Here is a 19,074-nt window from a genome sequence, read left to right as displayed (position 1 = left end):
CTCGCTTAATTCCTTAGTCGGAGCTCTCTTGTACTACTTGCAAATTTTTTGTCGAAGATCCAAGCTCAAGGTGCTTTGAAACCAATTTGTAGGTGAAGGAACCTTAGATCGCCTTACAGTCCATCGCGTAGCTTCTTCTCATCACATAGCTAGAATTCAAACTGCAAGTTACTTTGTAGACTTTCCAATTACCAACCTCCATCGCACAACAGTCTCATCACATAGCCAGTTTTTGTCGCGTGAAAACTTATCGTGTAGTCCAAAACGTGAGCAGGGTCTCATAGATATTGAGGAAGAAATGGGAGAAAAATATGAAAAATAGAGAATTAAAACTATATTATTGATTTCCAATCATATAGTAGTAAGTTTTTTTTTTTTTTTTAACTTTCTTTTTTAAGTTCACAGTTACCTCTTTCATCCTTTTCTACTAATTAATTAATTTAATCAATTTTATTTGATTACTACATTATTAGATGATAAAAAATACATAATGTAGACAAGGACTTTGTAAACCCTTAATCACCTTACTCTTTGATTTCCTAACTTGTATAGGAAGTTAGGCTTTGGTGGTGGTATTGTTGTTTTCAGGGCAGGTTGAAGAGGGAGGAAATTCAAATTTTTCGAAGTGTTGAAGGTTGAAGGTAGGTAGCCAAAGGAAGGAAGGTGTTGGAAAATTGGTTAAAGTGTTGAGAAGTTTGCACTTAGTGCTAGGCGGCAAAAAGAATGGCCTGAGAAAACCTCCAAAGGAGTTTGTGTATGAGGTCAAGGGTACACCTAGATGAGGAAGCCATAGGCGGCAAGCCGTTTGAGTCCCACGAGAGGCAAGCTATGTAAAAAAAGAGTTGAGGATAACCTCTATGCATCCAACCAAAGACATGCAACCATATACTAAGGCTACGCAACAAGGAAGTAGGATGGGAATGCCACATTGCCTAACAATTTTAGTTGCACACCTAACAAAATGAAAATCTAAATAAATGAATAAAAAGAAGTAAAGACGGCAAAAAAAAAAAAAGAAAAAGAAAGAGATAAATGAAAAAGAAACATTGGGTAAAAAAGATAATTTTGATCTTGAGTACACTCCCAAACAAACAACTTCAAAGAATTGCATAAACATGTACCAGTGCAAATTTGGTTCAACAGAATCTTTGTCAGCTTGATGGGTCCCATCCACATCAACATTGAGGTACTCATGTATGTAAAACCCTAAATCTTTAAAGATTAAACGACATACAAAAGAAAGATGAAGAAAATATTAAACAACGTAAAAAAGAATAAAAAAGAAGAAAAGACATTAAAAGAAATCGCAGCGAAAAAAAAAAAAAAGACGATGAAAGGTGAAAAAGAAGAAAAAGATGGTAAATATTTAAAAAAGGGGTAAGTGGGCGCCGTTAAATAGTTTGTTATTTCAGGTAAGTTCCCCTTTAAATAACTATTTATTTAATTTTGATGAGATTAAAATTAAAGTTGAAGATTGAGCATGAGTTAAATAATTAAATAATTAATTTAAAATCTTTAGAGAAGTCATCTCAGTTCTATAAATAGAAGAGCACTGGTAGAATACACTTTTCTTAAAGAATAATCTCTCAATAATTACTCTGAAACTCTAAAAAATTTCTTCTCATCCGCTAAACCGGTGAGAACATTTTGTTGCTATTGCGTATTGGCGAAGGTATATTAAACTTTTATTGATTATTTGTTTTCTGATTCGTTCAAGAAATAAAAAAAGAAACACAGTCACATTCTTGGCTTTCGCCGGGATTCAATACCTTTCGTCGGTATTGAAGACAATCTTTGATTCTTGATTTGAATTAAAGATCTATTTTTGGTGGGTATTTTAAGTGTTCGTGTATAAGATATACAAAGGTGTGTCTAGGCATATTTGGGCATTAGATTTTAAAGCTTTTATTAGATCTTTGTAAAACTAATACATGAACACTTGTGTCCGTGGTTAGGCTTTTGTCGTATATTTTGCATTTCTTTTGATGAAAAATCTTGAAAAAGATTGTATTTTCCAAATGTAAAAAATCTGGAAGTTCTATGATACGTCATCTCGTGACCGTCATTAAACCACCCAAGTTGAAGTATGGCTGAACATTCAAAGGATTATATTTAGGTATTTAGAACCTTAAATTTTGACGGCCATAGAAGAAATCAAAGAGCAAGATATGTTTTGAAAATTCAAATTATTGTAATTTTGAATTTTATGGGCAGATATGCAAGTCAATTTTGCTTTAATTATCCTTTGTCGGAATTTATGTCTTAAACCAATAGTATATAAATTTGTAAACAAATTATTTGCATAATTCAAATCCAAATAAACTAAGATTCAAGATTATTTATACCTTTTGGTGAAACAATAGGATTTAAGTTCAAACGATTCAAACTAATGGTCATTTTTCATTACCTGCAAACAAATGATTTTACAAAGTTCCCATTCTTGTATCTCTTTTTACATTGTGGTAGGGATAAACCAAATTCTCCTAAAAAGGAATGCGTAGTGTGGAAAGCGATGCAAGAGATTAATTGGTTTACCAGTGAGCAAGAGTAACTCATTCGAGTATACACATATTAAGAGAATAGATTATACCTTGACAAAGTTTAGACAATAATCCTAACTAAATAAAGTGTATTTATACATGATTGATGACTTACGTCCATGAATGTGCTTCAAGTCCACTATCAATTAGCATGAAGGGTTAGAAACAACAAACTCTCAAATATATCATAAGATACAAATCATTTTTGTTAAATGTGTTTTCGTTTCGATCCAACCTTTGGTAAAGCAACTGTTCTCCCAATATCTTCCTTACCCAAAAGGTTCATGGACTTCTCTTTCTGTTCTAGTAGATGTACTGACTGTCCCATTTTAGCCCCCTTCATTTGATGCATCGGCCTAATTGATGGTGACACAACGACGTCTCTTTTATTTTCCTTGTACATCAGGCATGATTGTTCCGGTGATTTTTCTCTCACACATGTTTCTTTTTCACTCTCTGGTGAACTTTGAGCAGAAACCAAGTCCACTGATTCGATCATTGTGCCAACCTCCGCGTCTTTCATATGCAATTGTCTATCCCAACTGTTATTGGGCTGCAAGGATTCTGGAGTCGAATGTATTGATAGAAATGACTGTGAAGAGGTCTCGACCACAACACTCTGAGCCTTACAATAACCTCCACCTTGACTCTTGATGCTGCCTCTGGGACGACCTCTACCTCTACTTCTTCCTTGTCCCCTGACCAATGGAGCTTTAGTTAGAACAGTCACTGTATGTACAGATGGAGCAGCACACTCGCCGTGTTGGTGGTTTTCTGTATTGTTAGCATCATTAGCAGAATTTGGAATGGTTGGGATGATTGGTTTTGTAGAAATAACTGATTGTTTTCCTTTGAGATGACGAGTTTCTCCAATCATCTGCAAAACTCGAATGCAGGTTGTTTGAATGCACTCCAGTGATCTCATAGCGCCATCACTCGTAAAAGATTCAAGTGCACATGCACACTGATTATGAATAGTTGTCAAACTTTGTACCTGCAAAGAAAAGTACAGATTTCTAATCATGTTGGATTTAAAATTGAAAGACTTTGCAATTTATAACATCAATATATTTTAAATGATTCATACAAGTAAATGTGAGGTTCCACTCGATGGCTGAAACCGCATATGCGACCTTTGGGTGAGAGGGGTGATCAAACGCCGAGTAACATTTCTATACCAAACCATGTAAGGATCATGGTATTGCATTGGCAGTTCTTCTAGCTTGCCCGTTGCAATGCTATTCTCTCGAGCCTCCCATAATTTAATATACTGTCCATGATAGGCCTTCCAATCATAATGATGTTTTCCCCGCCTGTCAATCATATGCAGCTTTGTTCCTGTATCACAAGGCTGTGGGATTTCTTGGTGAAGACCAAACTGACGGAGAACTCGTTCTGGATGATGCCATTCAACAATATCAAAACAAATAAGTGGAGCAACCGTCCGCCACACATGTTGGTCTCTAAGCAATGAATCTGGTAGCAATGCAAGACGCTCAGAAATGTAAGGTTGCCAGACCATCTGCACTTGGTAAAAACACCAGAGTAAAAACCTAGAGATAAATGAATAATTATGACTTATGAAAAATATATCTTTTATCTGGTTCTTATGTCATTCCACTTTAACTGGTTTGCTATCTAGAAATCAAACAATGAGAACAAAAATATGAATTCCTCGAGATAATGCCTACAATAAATAAGCAAACAAGCACCTATTAGTAGAAAAAAGGTCTACCACCTCCAAAGACGTAATCAGTGAGAGTACAACTAAGGACCACAAGAAGTTAAGAAGACAGCGCAGGGAAGACAAAACGAACCGGGAAAACAAGAAAAGACTAAGGCTATATAAAGGATCATTAGAAAATTTCTGTGAGGAGACTGCAATCTTGCCTTATTCTCGTCCAAAGTATCCTAACAATCCTCCCCATCTACTACTTAACATTGTTCCAAATACTTAAGAAGGTGGCAGCCTCTGTAGAAAGGTTCGATAGAGAAAAACTTGTGGAAAGGCAGTATCGAAAAAGAAAGGGATAAACCTCATTATTTGTGAAGAGTTATTCTCCCCCGTGACTTTTGTTGGCCTTTCCATAAAAGTATTCATGAAAAGAATCGTGCTCTCCTTGCTAAATGAGTTCGGAGGTGACTCGAGCAAACAGCCCTTTGGAGATGGTTGATTGAAGCAAAATTTGAGTCTCCTCGTCATGGCATCACAGGGGTCCTCGAAGCCCAATGGCCATCCTCCAGATGTCAAATTTTAATTGTCCCGTCCCAAAAAAGAAAAAATCAAATTCTTCCTTTTTGAAAGTTGCTCACCATGCTTTTGATAATCAAGAGAAACTTCAACGTCACATGCCCAACATGACTGGTTCATCACATTGTGTATAATGCAGCATTGTCACAAGACCAACTTTTCCTCTCTTTGCCCTTCTGTCTCCTCTTTTTGGACAATCCTTGTGAACAAGTTCATATGGTTGACTTCCCTACCCTAACATGATCATCTTCTCCTCCCATCAACTTTACCGGGCATCCTTTTAAAAACAAGAAGAAGAAACATGGGTCAACATCATCAAAGTCTTCTTTTGGGTCCGTTTGACAGAACAAGAGAACCTTTTGAAGCAGGGAGAGACCTTTTGAACACCTTATGGATAGTACAGTATCATCAACTTAACTATATCTTGGTGTAAATTGTGACCCCATTTTAAATCTTTTTACTTTTGGACCACCTGTTTCGTAACTCCTTTGGTTCGGGATCTATACCCCGCCCACCCACACTAAAAACATGCAAAAATACATTAGGCACAACAAATCTACAAAGAACATGAGAACAGGTAGGAACCTGGCTCTCTGTTTGCTGATCAAGCAGGTCCCTGTAAAATATTAATGCTCTGTGGGGATTATCTCTACGAATCACAGCTGCCTTCCATCTAATATAACCGGAAATAAAATTCAGTAGAATTAATAGAAAGACATCAGAAGAGTATTAGTATGATAACAGTGGAAATACTATTGGGGGTCCGGGGTATCAACAATGGTATATTTTTAATTACTTGAGAAGTTTTTAGGGTGGGGAGTTCTGGATATTGGAGAGTTTGGGTAAAAAAAAATTGAAGATTAGTTTTTGTGACCTTTTTTAAAAGGCCATTAGCAATGCAAGCAGTATAATTTCAACTTCTATTGTTATGGCAATGGGGACCACCCTAACACATACCTGCATCCTAATGGATCTGCTGGTAATTGCTCGTTGTTTACAATAGCATCCCCTGCGATTGAACTTCTCTCCTCCTCAGCCTTTGTATCTGATATAATTGATTTTCGACCTTTATAAACCAACCTCTCTGGCCGGCTAATATCTAGGCGTTCCCATGCCCATATCTGCAGAAATTTAATAAGAGAAGAAGTTATAAGGTTAAAGCATAAAGCACGGACAGAGGGACAATTTCTTCCATTGTTCATATTTGATTAAGAAAAATACTTAGGATACTATATGTGGTTTGATTCAAGAAAAAACTGAATATGCATTGCATACTCACACCTGCAACAGAACAAGGGGGCCAGAAATCTCATTGGCTCCTTTCTTGCTGGCTCGGCAAAGCTCTCTATATAAATGTGCAAGCACTGCACTTCCCCAACTAAATTGCTCGACACATTCCAAATCTCTTAAAAAAGGTAAGAACATTAACTGGACATCAGCTCCAGATTTATCCGCAAATAGAACACTACCCATCAAACTTAAAATATACGCTCTGGCGTAGCGTTGTAATGTAACATCATCTGCATCTGATGGAGGTTTTTGAAAATGAGTTCGCAACCAACTAACCTTAAGGGCTGAACCATGGAGCACACTCGAGTCCGGCCTGAGCCCTAATAGCTCCTCACATAAATCTTCCCATTGGAGATCAGTATTTCCAGTCACTACCAAGCCATTTACTGGTAGACCTAACAACAATGCTACATCTTGTAAAGTGACAGTACTCTCACCAACTGTAAAATGAAAAGTGTGGGTTTCTTGCCGCCACCTCTCAACCAATGCTGTAATCAAGGGCCAATCAATTTGTAAGATTCCAACCCTATATACCCCATAAAATCCAGCCTTGATGATAAGTTGACGGACACGAGGATCTAATTGCCAATCTTTCATCATTGCTGCCAGCCGTTGTCTACAAGTTAACACACTAGGATCCTACAAGTTAGGAAGATTGTCAATTTAGAAATATGAAAATTTTATACTTGACTAATGCAACCTACAACAAACTACAGAAGTAGATCAAACCTCCCCCATCCATATGGCTTCAGATCTATGCTGATTTTGTAGAACAAGAATCGAATTGTCAGCTGGTCCTGGATCTAAAAAGCTATCAACTTGGGCATCGTCTGTGGCTCTCTCATCTGTCGTCTGTAAAACAGTGTGCAAAACTCAATGAACAAAACATAACTAGATAGAATATGGAAGTCTGGTCAGCCAGCATGTTAACAAGAATTAGAAACAATTTTATAGAACACAAACAATTTGGAACATACCTGGTTATCAACAATGGTTGTTTCTGGAACATTTATTGGGATATGGTTGCAGAGTGGCTCTCTTTCAACATATAGTTCTAGACAGTTAGTTCCCGGTTGTCGTGCCACATCAAACATGATATCTATAGACTCATCATCATTGATTGGCACAGGTATGTATTCTCTACATGCCGGATACCTACATATGATCTTCAGTTTAAAGGATTGCTTGTCAAATCCAGTAACTCCATATATCCTATCAACCAACTCATTATGTGTAATCCCATAGCCAACTCGGATGGGTTTTGGTGCAGCACCTTCGTAGGATATGCCATGAGGTCCACTCGTTGTTGTCCCATTCCAGTAACACATGAGTGTAACACCTTGCCTACTCATCTTCTCTCATTCACTATTTTAAGAAAATATAATCCAAGCAAATCCCCTAATAAAATATGGGCATTTCCAAACAATGCAGGATCAAACATTCATGCAACATGAGAGAGCCCCCAGGCATAACTACAAACTGCATTCACTTTGTTTACTACCCAAGTCTCAAATGAGCATGGGGTTTCATAGACACATGGAATATAGAGTGCCAAAATATTACCAACCCAATGGAAAAAATAATGTTGCAATGAATTTGCCCTTCAAATTTCTGAGAAGCTCACGCTCATAAGGCACATGCAGGAAAGCTAAGTAAATTGCAAGCATGGGGCCAAAGAAACGGGATTACATAACATTAAAAGTAAATAACTGTATGTTGACATTTTCTACATTATAAGGTGTTACATATGAGAATTTAACTCGTGACTGCAGTAGGAAGAGAGATGCAAGTGAGCGCCTGCTGCCAATAGAGCAAAGGAAGCTTATGACATTTTCTACAATATATAAGAAGGCTAAGAATGCAATGGACTGTAAATTTAATCTTATTTGCATTAGAAACTATACAACTAATACTCACACACGTTACTAAGGGAATTGGGCCTTTTCTAGTGAAATTATGCTAATATCATAGAGTTTGGCAGGCATGTTTGAGCCTCATGGAGCTTTAAATCCAATCCAATTTTATGATCGTACAATTAGACTCCCATTTGGAATGGGACCAATTAATGTACAGCTGTACAGGAATCAACAATTCCAAAAGGATGACAGATTCAGAGACAACTGTGGCAAATGCTCCCCGTCTGGTTGATACAACCGAACAAAAGCTCCTTTTCTAGTCTAATGCTATTGGTTAAAAAGAAGGATGGTTATGTCGTTTTTGTGGGGACTAACAGTCTTTAAGCCATGTGACAATCATAAATAAGTGCCTTATTTCTTGCAACAGTGATTTCAAAGATTAAACTCAAGTCCAGTTATCACCAATTCGACCAAAAACTGTCAAATGTCCATAAGACAACATTTTAGACCCATGAGAAAAACCTAGGAAGAATGAAACTTCATTTTTTATGAAATGCTCGGACATGTCTGTGTCTGTGTCTGCAATGCAAAAATGCCTGAACATGTATGCTGTCAGACAAGTATGAAAGCACTACTCCACCTATTTGTGGCAAAATGTGCAAGGTGCCATTAAGCTAAGTATTTGTCATTAGCTTTGACAGGCCTGCTATAAGCATTACCCATAACGTGTCTGAGAGGATATCTCTATGGACTTAATTGAGGGTTGCCTAAGTCAGATGGTTATGATATGATTTTGGTGGTGATGGACCCCTATCCAAGTATGCTCATTTTATCCTACGTAAACACCCATTCATTATTGTTATTTTAGCTACAATTTATGTTTATAAAGTATGTGTTTACATGGATTTCCATGGAGTATTGCATTCAATTAGGACAATTGAGCATATTTTGGAAGAGTTGTTTCTTGCTCCGGGTACACAATTGGAGAATAGTGCTTACTACCCACAAACCAATCAGCAAATTGAGGTGGTCAATTAGCGTGTAGAGACTTATCTACATAATTTTGCTACAACTGTCTTCAAGCAACGTTGAAGATGGATACCACGGGCTAATTTTAGTTATTTATTTTTTTTTATTATTATTATTATTTTTATTTTTTTTTTTTGAAAGAAACATAACTTTTCATTGATAAAATGAAAAGAGATTGTTGCTTTGCTCAAAGGACAATGATATAAAATGAAGAGCAAGAGAACACAAGTACCATTGTAAGAGAACCAATCACAAGAACACAGGTTAGCCAGAAAAAAAACCCACAACAAACAAACTTGACTGGAAAAATACTCAAAAATCAAAGAGGACAATAAGAAAAAGCCGAGTTCCTTGCAGCTTCAAAACAAACAAGCCAATGGATGGAATTAACATAGAAACCCCTTTGAATCTGCTCGGACCAAAAATCTTTGAAAAACTCTCTGAAGACACAAAACAGATGAAAAATAGATAAGAAAATCTTCTAATATTGCACCAATTCTCAAAATCCAAAGGAGAATCCGCAAGGCAGCCCTGAGGAACAAGTAGAAACTAACGAAACACAGAAATATCAGCAACCACCCTTCTTTAAACTTCAAATAGCTTGGAGAGAACCAACCACAAACTCTTTCCTTGATTCTTGACTAATACTACTACAGGATGCTGACCTTTACACAACAATCCGTTTTGATTTACCACCAAGGCTCTAGTAATCCAAGTGATGATTTTCATCAATTTCCAAAACAAAACAGTCAACAATGTTGTTGAAAATTATGATGAGGGGCTATACCAATCTTCAAACCACAATCATCAATTAAGGATGAGAATTTAGGACTTAGAGATGGATCAATCGAAGAGAACTCACATGATTGAAGCTGATTAGACTTTTTCCCAGAAGAGTTTTGATATAGCTTTGCAATATTTTCTTTAATGAAATCATCCACCTCTTCTGGAACATAATTCAAAGCCAAGCCCAAGATATCAGGTCCTTCAATGCTTACACTACTACCATTCATTGATTTGCACAACCGCTTTCGAGGTAGTATATGGCCTCCCCACCACCCCAAGTATTAAGTTAAAAAAATGAACACAACTTCTGGAAGTAGACACTCAAATCCAAGTTCAAGATGCCACCACCCCAAGCATCTCTGAATAAATATCTGAAGCTAGTACCTCGGTTTGTAGGCCTCTTCCTAATCATTGCATGAGTTCGTCATGTCGCATATGGAGTGACATTTTCAATCACTGTTAGACACCATATGTTTCATCAGTCTAATGTAAAGAGATTAGACACCGTATGTTTCATCAGTCTAACGTAAAGAGGTGAGGCAGAAAATGCCCATTTTCCCCACTCCTCTAGAGTTGTAAGCCGATCTAACATTCAAATAGCCAGCAAAGTTAGTTGGCTTGTTAAAGTCTACTATTCAAGAGGGAGTTTGAGAAAGTCTGCTGCCAATGAGGGTACTTTGGTGGTGCTCATTCGGAGATGCCACATGAGGACTTGCTTCCTACATTTCCCTTCGATCTCCTGACTTCCACCATGAGGACAAGGTGATTATTTGGGGGGCAGATAGTGATCGACCCCTATTACAAGAGTACAGGCATGTAGGCATTTGAAAGAGTAGGAACTGCGAGGAGAGTGCCCAGGCGATTGTGCAGACTCAAGAAACTTTGTTAGTTAGAAGTGGGCGCAATGAACTAAGTATGTCATTGTTATTTGTCGAAGGACAGTACCTTTTTTCTAATTGTTGTTTTGGATTTTCTCTATGAGAACTGGAAGAGGTGGGAAGCTCTAAACTTCCCCCGTTTCCTTGCGATCATAAATATAGTTTAGTTATTAACAAGGCCGATCAATATGTTGCTGGAAAATTATAATAGCAGAATTCAAAACAATGAAAAGATATATAATAAAAGAAATGAAAAGTGAAAAGAAATAATTGCATAATTCTATGTCTGACCTTTAAGGAGCCCTATATTTTTACTATGAGTTGAGAATCGATATCATAAAAAACAAACAAGAGAAAACTCAACAACTCTCAAATTGTCCTGCCTTCAAAAACCAGCTCACAAAATTAAATGCTCTCTACTTCCTCCAAATATGCATCAACCCAAATTATGTGCTTCCCATCGATAGAACTTCCAGAGAAACAAGAAGAATGTCCCCAAATAAGCTAAACCAACATTCAATTTAGGAGTTATCTTTTTGCTCTTTTTTCGACTTTCTGCAATATGCTTTTATGTGACCCTGCTTGTGGCAGTAGTAGCATTCAATTGTCTGCTTCTCCTTTCATCTACTGCCTTTATAATGTTCATTGTTGATAGCTTTCCCTTTCTCTCCAACTTTGAAGCTTGAATTTGAAGTAGAAGTCACACCAAAGTGCCTTCTATAAATCTCTTCTGTAAAAGCTGCATCTATAATATCTGGAAATTTTCAATTTTCTTGTACCTAAAGAGAAAGGTAACGCTACTTTCATAGATTCCCAAACTATCAGGTAAAGAAGTAAGCAAAAGGATGGAAGTCGCTTCTTCGTTGAACTCAACCTTCACCAAGCTAAACGTTTCAATGATCCTATTGAATTCATTCAAATGTTCCGCAAAAGGCACACCTTCAGCCATTTTCAAATCCATGAGTTTGCTAAAAGGGTATAACTTATTCATATAAGGCTTCTCATATATATCTCACAAGGTTGTCATCAGACAAATCGTTGTCTTCTCAGTTGCCACATGGTAAAAAACATTCCATGACAAAGTTTTGCTTCTGTTTCAAAATAAACTAAGCTTGGGCAGATCGACAAATTGCTCAGGAACAAAGTATTTTTAGTTGAAATGGAGTAAACCATGACATATTCGATATCGATATCATAGTTTTTAAATTATACGTACTCAAAAAGTAACTAAATCAATTCCTCAACAAAATACAGAACACAAACAAGAACTTCAACACTTGATTCCATGAAATGAAATGAAAACAAGCACGTGAGATTACATTAGACAAACATAGCAAACAAGTTGAAAAATAGAAGAAAAAAAACCTGGTGGATTTGAAATTGCCTTGGAAAGATGGCTAGTTTTGGATGGTTTTTCACCTTTATTTCATATGGGTTTCGCCAGAAAATGAGGACAAAAGAGAAACCGCTGAATCCGACAACGAGTATCCGTTAAGGAACATTGGTGAAGCGTGATGGTTATATGGGTTTGAAATCCGGAAGGAATTAGCGAATACCAACTGGGAAACTAGCGGGTTTTAAGAAGTTGAAGAAAGGAGACCGCTATCTGAAACGGCGACTGTTTTAGTCTTTTAGAGACCTCGTCTTGAAACCGCAATCTGCTATGGAGTTTTGTGTTTTAGCCCTAAAATACTCAAACGTGTTTGATCCATAGTCTTAAGAAGGCAGAGTAATTATACGGTTAATTATCAATTTTAATAATAATAATTAAGTATATAGCAATATCTTTAAAAAAAATATTAAATATAACAAAGTCTATCAATAATAGATTTTTATTGGTGATAAATGGATTTATCGTTGATCCTAATAGACAAGCATAGTCTATTAGTGATAGACTCCTATCATTGATAGATTTTGACAGATTTTGTTATATTTATCTATTTTTTAAAATATTGTTATATACTTAATTATTTTTTTGAATCTAATGACTATATTTGTAACTATTCCTAATTATAAAAAATAATAAGAGGTAATGCTTTCGGTCGTTCCTGTGGAAAAGGGCAAAATCAATTTTTTCTTCTTTTGCAAAATACATGTGAATGCACATGTGTAAGGTATTTTATAAAATACCAAAATAACTCATACTCGCGGATTGCAATTATTTTAAAATTTGGGCTCTTATAGAAGTATCTTAAGTGTAATTAATTTATATTATCTATTTGCATGCTATTTTATAAAATACCAAAATACTCACATTCACGAACTATAATTATTTCGATATTTACACTCTTATCAGAAGTCTCTCAAGTGTAATTAATCTTTGTTATGCATTTTTTAGTCTGTAATTAATTTCGACATATTAGAGATATAACAACTCTATCATAACCTCTTTCTAATATGTTGGGACTTAACAATTTAGTTGAAGATTTTAACAACTCTATTAAAAAATTTTAAAGGATTTTTTCCAAAAATAGAAAATTTTGACAAACTATACACTCCATATAAGAAAAACATTAAAACACAAAATGTATTACACTTTGAGTTTTCTATGAAATGTAAATATTTTATCAAATATTCTATTTTTAACAATTTTCCTTATTTTTAAAATTTTAAAATAATCATATTATTAGTTTTTTATTGGTTGAATCTCAACCTGGTTTTTATTTCAAAATATTCTTAACCGGCTAAATCTAACCCTTACTTTTATTTCAAAATATTCTAATAAGATGTTATGAACCTTTTCCATATATCTCCTGATTTAATAGTTGTTTTGAATATTTAAATCAATTTAAGTAGTAGTTTTAAATTTTTGAATCTTAAACACTAACTACAATTTGTAAAAGTTGTTTTTAGGTTTAAAGTACTGCAATATATTAATTATCATATATGAGATTTGTTTTTTACATCATATGTTTAGTTATATTTCCTCAAGAGGATGAAAATGGTGAAGATAATCAAGTCTTATGTCTTTTATAGATAAAAATTGTTGATAAGGAATTGTGTCCCTTTGAACAGAGAGTTGATGACTAAATGCTGAAGATGGAATGTTATTGTATGGAGATTTAGTAGCTTGAAGATGGATTTTTTGTAATTTTGGTTTGAAGATGGAAAGTTATAGATGAGTTTCAGTGGCTTGAAGATGAAATTTCTGATTGAAAGTGGGACGTTAGAGTTTACAGATTGTCAGCTCGAAGATGAAAGGAACTAAATTTTATGTTATTAAGATGGAATGGAACTGAGTTTGTGAAGAACTATATATTGAGCATGAAGATGGAAGATGGAAGATGGAAGATGGAAGATGGGAGGGTTGAAGATCGCCAGCTTGAAGATCATGGGAGATGGAGGCTTGGAAATTAGTGTACTTGGATATGAAGAATCTATGTGGGTTATTTCAAAAATGTCTTGATTAGTAAGATTGTTTGATTGATTAGGCTCTAATGTCAGTTATCATTAAAGTGTAATTATATTCTTTTAGTCGTAGAAAGTAGCTGTTCTGACTGTCAATGCATTGTAATTATTTTAATATTTGTGTTGCTTGGATATGTGTCCCATTGTCACCTTAGGGTAATTAATTTGATTTATGCATTTAGGAGACTGTAATTAATTTCTAATTTGATATGTGCCCCATTTTTTCTTGTAATTAGTTACATTTATGAGATTGTAATTAATTTCTAATTTTTATAACGTCTTCTTTTCAATCGTAACTTTTTCATAAGATCTAGGGATTTAACAATTTGTTTGAACATTTAAAGTTTAGTAGTTGTTACTAATTTTTGAATCTTAGACTACAACTACAACTTTTAAAAGTTGTTTTTAATTTTATAATAACATATTATATTAATTATCATATCTATTTGTTATGGATTTAGTTAATATTAACAATATTTAAGAGCGGTAATTAGTTGAAAAATATATATCTAAGCCTAATTTCAAAGTAGATAAGTTTGCCATGAATCTTGAGATCAATTAATATTTGAAAATTAAAATGGTTTAGTAATAAATTTTAAATTTCGAATCTTGAACTCGTAGTCCAGCTTCCTTCATCCCCTTTACTCAACAATCTCTTATCATAGATGTTAAATGTTTTTGCTCAATGTAGATTGAATGAAAATAACCATTACCAAGGCTTCCATTTCATTGAAGTTTGTGTCCATTTGGGATCTTTCAACCAACTTGTTAATCTAATTTAATCTAAAGTTTTTGTTTTGAAGAGAATACCTCAGTCTTCATACTTAAAGTTTGTATTATTTCAGATTTTTTAGTCTCCTTTCAAATCACCTCTAAAGCTCTTAATCAATTATTACTTCTTGTATTCGTCGTGGTTTTCTTGTCTTTCATCTTCTTTAATTATACAAAGAATAAAGGGTTTTTAAATGGATTTAGGTATTTTGTTTTTTATCCCAATAAAATAACCCAAAAATCTTGTATGTGTTTCTTTTTTCGAAAAAAAACCACCCAAAATGGTGAAGATGATCAAATCTTATGTTTTCTTTAGATAAAAATTATTGAGAATGAACTTTGTTCCTCTATAGTTCTTCAGAAAATACAAGATGAAAATTCAGGATAAGTTGAAAATGGAACTCAAACTTCAAATGGAACTATAACTTGCAAAAGGGAGGGTGAAGTTCAAACTTCAAATGGAACTATAACTTGCAAAAAAGAGGGTGGAGTTTAGGGTTGGCTCGCTTCAAGGTGGAAAGATTAAGGTTTGTCCACTTGAAGAAGATGGAATGGAACTGTAACTTAAAGATTGAATATGTAATTTGGAGACTTCACGATAGATAATGGAAGATGAGAATCAAAAAAGAAAAATGGAAAATGAAGATGGCTGCCACAGTGTTTGGAAAATAAAGACAATTGCAACAGTGCGAAAATAAAGACGACTCCAACAAAGCTGGAAAATAAAGAGAAAGGGTTCTGAGTTTGAGTTTGATTAGACAAGTAATTTATTAAAGTATGATTATGTTTTATTTTTAGCTTTAGAAAGTAGCTGAAAAACAAATGAGAAGTTGTAGATTGCTGCTATTATCCCTTTTGGAACTTAATTTCATACAAGTTCCATTTTAAAGGTCCAAAATGTGAAATCACCCAACTTAAAGAAAAAAAGGTCAAATACCTCTTAAGATGATGACGTCATGAGGACATGAGAGTTGACATTTGTCCTTCCTTATTGATTTAGGTTATTCTTTTTCTTCTTTATTCAACCAATCACACGACTTCTCCACCCTCTGACACAGCATGATTACAACCTCTTTGCTGATCTTCGGCACAACTTTTCCATCTTCGGTGTAGCAGCTTCTCCGGCACCATCCATGCAACCTCAATCACACTAGAACCGACCGAGCCACCAAAGTTGGGCCAGAGCAACACAAACGAGGCCAAAAAAACAACCCTTTTACCCAAATACCTTTAAAACCACCCACCCCTTTTACCCAATCTTTTTTCTTTTTCAAATCCACACCTGTTTCCCAAATCACCCAAACATTTGTATGGATTTTCTTTTGGTATATTAAATTAGTCGGGTGTGATTAAAAGGAAAAAAAGAAAAAGAAAAAGAAGGGAATATTGTACCGATTGGAAAGCTCATAAAAAAAATAAAAAATAAAAGAAGTGAGAAACTTACTATTCAATATCACAGAGGACAATTGCTGCACTTTGAAAAAGTCACTAATGGCTCGAGAACTCTTTGGATCTCTTTTGTTGCTTTGTTTTCGCCATTTGGTCTTCGTCATCTTTCTCTGTTTCTTTTTAATTAGAATAAATGAAGAAAAAGGAAACTGAAAGATACATTCAATTTGCATTGGTTCGAATTATAATGGAAAACTGATCCAACCATGTATTTATAAAAAAATTAAAGAAATTGTAACTGTGAACGAAAATAAATCATAAAAGACTTTCCTAGTCTCTTTCATATTCTATAAATAGATTTTGGAAATGTTTGATACATATGAGCCAGAAAAAAAAAGAGAGAGAGGTGGACAAGGGCGATTATTAATTGGTAGGATTGTTGACACGAGCTTGAATAAGGTCGTACTTTAGTTGAAGAATTTGAGCCGTCAACTTAGCTTTGGATAAGATTACATGATGTTCAAGATTGAACAAATGGTCAATATCCTTCTTGGTTGCATCGTGAAAAGATGGGTCAAATAGTTGTACATCAAGCCCACAACTTTCAAAAAACCCTTCGTAGTAATTCCTACTGCATACCTCCAACGCTTTAGAGTTAGAAGCCCTTTCAGTTTCATCAACTTCACCCCAAAGTTGATTTGATAACTCAAAGCCCTCGTCTCTCTTATCATTATAATCATCATCATCCTCCAATTTTACATTTCGTTTTCTCATTTTTCTCAACTCTAATTTATTCTCCAAATATTCGCTTTTGAGTTGTTGAATCTTGTCAAATATTTGGATCTTGGACACCTCCGCCAATGACCCATTTCTCAAGAACGGATAAAATTCCTCGCGACTAATGTTCTTGCTATTGAACTCGACAAGCTTCTTCAGTAGATTTAGCTCTTCCCCTTTACTCCATTCAAACAAACTCTTCCTCCTTTTCTTCTTTTCTGATCCCAATGAGCTCTTTCTTCTCTCCTTTTCTTCTTCCATATCATCAATCTCACCCTATTCAAATCTCTAAAAAGAAAAAAAAAAAAAAAAAAACAGATCGAGTAAGAACAATTAAATTGCATAATATCAAGACGTGCAGTAACATTGATACAGCTTTCCAAACTCCGTGACATACAAATTATTAGCACCAAATACCTTTTCCAATTGTTCAAACAAGTCCAACAATTGAAAATTAATTAGAGAAATAGAATAATAGAAAGAAAACATATTAGATTAGATCTTGCAAACATCTCCTTAATTAGTGTTTGCGTGATATATTTCAACATCACCCATAGTCTACTTTTGAGGTTCATTAGGAGATAGAAAATTGGTTTTTCTCTCTTACATAGCAGCATGCTCTAAAGGTGTAGCATAATTTCATAGCTTAAATGATTTTTTATCAAACAGAAGCTCAAGCTACACAAAATCTGGAACAAAGAGAGAAAAACAGAGAACGAGAAAAACAGAGAACAAGAGTATTTGAAAAATACATGTTCACATACAGAATCACTCAGTATCAAACAGAAAAGTTTCAATTTAAAGAAATTCAACAAAAAAAAAATAAACGAAGAAATTCTTTTTTATGTTGCTGCATCTATTTTTTGGGTACAACAAACAATCTTGATGAATACAACGCTTCAAAAAAAAAGTGATAGTTTGAATGGTGATGCTTAGGGTTGAAATAAAATAAAAAAGAACATACCCAGAGACCTTTCCACCCTAGCCCAAGATATTCGGCTTTTTTTCCTGCAAAAGCAACCAATGATTTAGAAATTTAAGTACGAAAAACGGAGGATTAGGTATCAGATCGAGTTTACCCTAGACTTACAAAGTGGCGCTGTCCAGATCTACTACACGTGTGACGAAACGAACCCTATGACGTATAGCAAATACACTGTTGTTCACAGACGTGCTGACCCACAGCAAAGTGACGCAGCGGTGGCAGCACCCACAAGAAGACCCGTGACGGCGGAGGCGATGAACAGCTGAGAGCACTCAGTATTCATTTAGTAAAAAGAGACCAGGATTTGGGCACATAAATAATAATTGGGCAAAATTTCTCCCGCTCAAACATCTAAAATGTACAAAATAATAACAATAATAAATAATAATAATAACAATAATAATTTTAAAGGAAACTTCTCGTAACAAAATACAAAATTATTTACCGTCCGTACTACCAAGTACATTGAAGTTAGTTATTTCTTAAATATTTCAGGTTTGCACATTTTTCTTTTGCGATTCGTTTTCTCCTACTATTTCTTTCATCTTCTTCTCGTGTAATTTCGTCTTTCTTTTTTCATAGTTTTTTTCTGCAATTTTTTTTCCATCATCTTTTTTATTTTTCAATTATTTATTTACATCGTTTAATCTTTACATTGTTTTTCTTCTTTTTCTCTTTTTTTTTTTTCGTTTTCCATCGTCTTTCTACTCTTCCCTTTCTTTTATTGCTGCAATTTCTTTCCATCGTCTTTTTTTTTACGTCGTGTACAAAAAATTGAAAAATATAAAACATCGTGTATAAAAAATATTAAAAAAATTATTTAGATTGGAGTAGTCAAATGTAAACTATTGTATAAAAAAGTAAACAATCGTGTAAAAAAAATAAAATGTCGTTTATAAAGAATCTTGAAAAAAATCATTTAAATTTGTGTAAAAAAAAAAAAAAAGATTATGTATAAAGAATCTTGAAAAAAAATCATTTAAATTGGAGTAGCAAAAAATGTAAACAATCATTAAAAAAATCGATTGAAGTAGCCAAATGTAAACGATCGTGTAAAAAAAAGTAAACGATCGTGTAAAAAAAATAAACAATCATGTAAAAAAATCTAAACGAT

At 34.5% G+C, this 19,074-nt stretch overlaps 2 protein-coding genes across 8 annotated transcripts; both read right to left on the bottom strand.

Annotated features, from left to right (window-relative positions):
- Window positions 1-2,563: 2,563 nt before the first annotated feature.
- Window positions 2,564-12,292, bottom strand: LOC103499383 (serine/threonine-protein phosphatase 7 long form homolog). 3 transcript variants are annotated; one of them, XM_017047081.2, is made up of 8 exons: window positions 11,996-12,292; window positions 7,059-7,479; window positions 6,811-6,933; window positions 6,073-6,720; window positions 5,749-5,912; window positions 5,377-5,464; window positions 3,628-4,062; window positions 2,564-3,534 (listed from the first exon to the last, which is right to left on the bottom strand). In XM_017047081.2, exons 2-8 carry the CDS (start codon window positions 7,431-7,433, stop codon window positions 2,749-2,751), a joined length of 2,619 nt encoding a protein of 872 aa, XP_016902570.1. In that variant the 5' UTR covers window positions 7,434-7,479; window positions 11,996-12,292; the 3' UTR covers window positions 2,564-2,748. The 3 variants fall into 3 exon arrangements, with proteins under 3 accessions (XP_016902570.1, XP_008460605.1, XP_008460606.1); XM_008462383.3 differs by having other exon boundaries at window positions 7,059-7,446; XM_008462384.3 differs by having other exon boundaries at window positions 7,059-12,292.
- Window positions 12,293-16,509: 4,217 nt separating this feature from the next.
- On the bottom strand, window positions 16,510-18,299 carry LOC103499382 (uncharacterized). 5 transcript variants are annotated; one of them, XR_539802.3, is made up of 3 exons: window positions 18,066-18,299; window positions 17,940-17,983; window positions 16,510-17,263 (listed from the first exon to the last, which is right to left on the bottom strand). XR_539802.3 is itself a non-coding variant. In XM_051090799.1 (2 exons), exon 2 carries the CDS (start codon window positions 17,234-17,236, stop codon window positions 16,622-16,624), a length of 615 nt encoding a protein of 204 aa, XP_050946756.1. In that variant the 5' UTR covers window positions 17,237-17,263; window positions 17,940-18,080; the 3' UTR covers window positions 16,510-16,621. The 5 variants fall into 5 exon arrangements, 2 of the variants coding, with proteins under 2 accessions (XP_050946756.1, XP_050946757.1); XR_007824187.1 differs by having other exon boundaries at window positions 17,948-17,983; window positions 18,066-18,291; XR_007824186.1 differs by having other exon boundaries at window positions 17,940-17,974; window positions 18,066-18,291.
- Window positions 18,300-19,074: the final 775 nt, after the last annotated feature.

This window comes from Cucumis melo, chromosome 10 (assembly GCF_025177605.1).
Source record: "Cucumis melo cultivar AY chromosome 10, USDA_Cmelo_AY_1.0, whole genome shotgun sequence".
Classification (NCBI taxonomy): Eukaryota; Viridiplantae; Streptophyta; class Magnoliopsida; order Cucurbitales; family Cucurbitaceae; genus Cucumis; species Cucumis melo.
The sequence above is the reverse complement of the archived record's forward strand: the minus strand, read 5'-3'. Positions and strand labels throughout refer to the sequence as shown.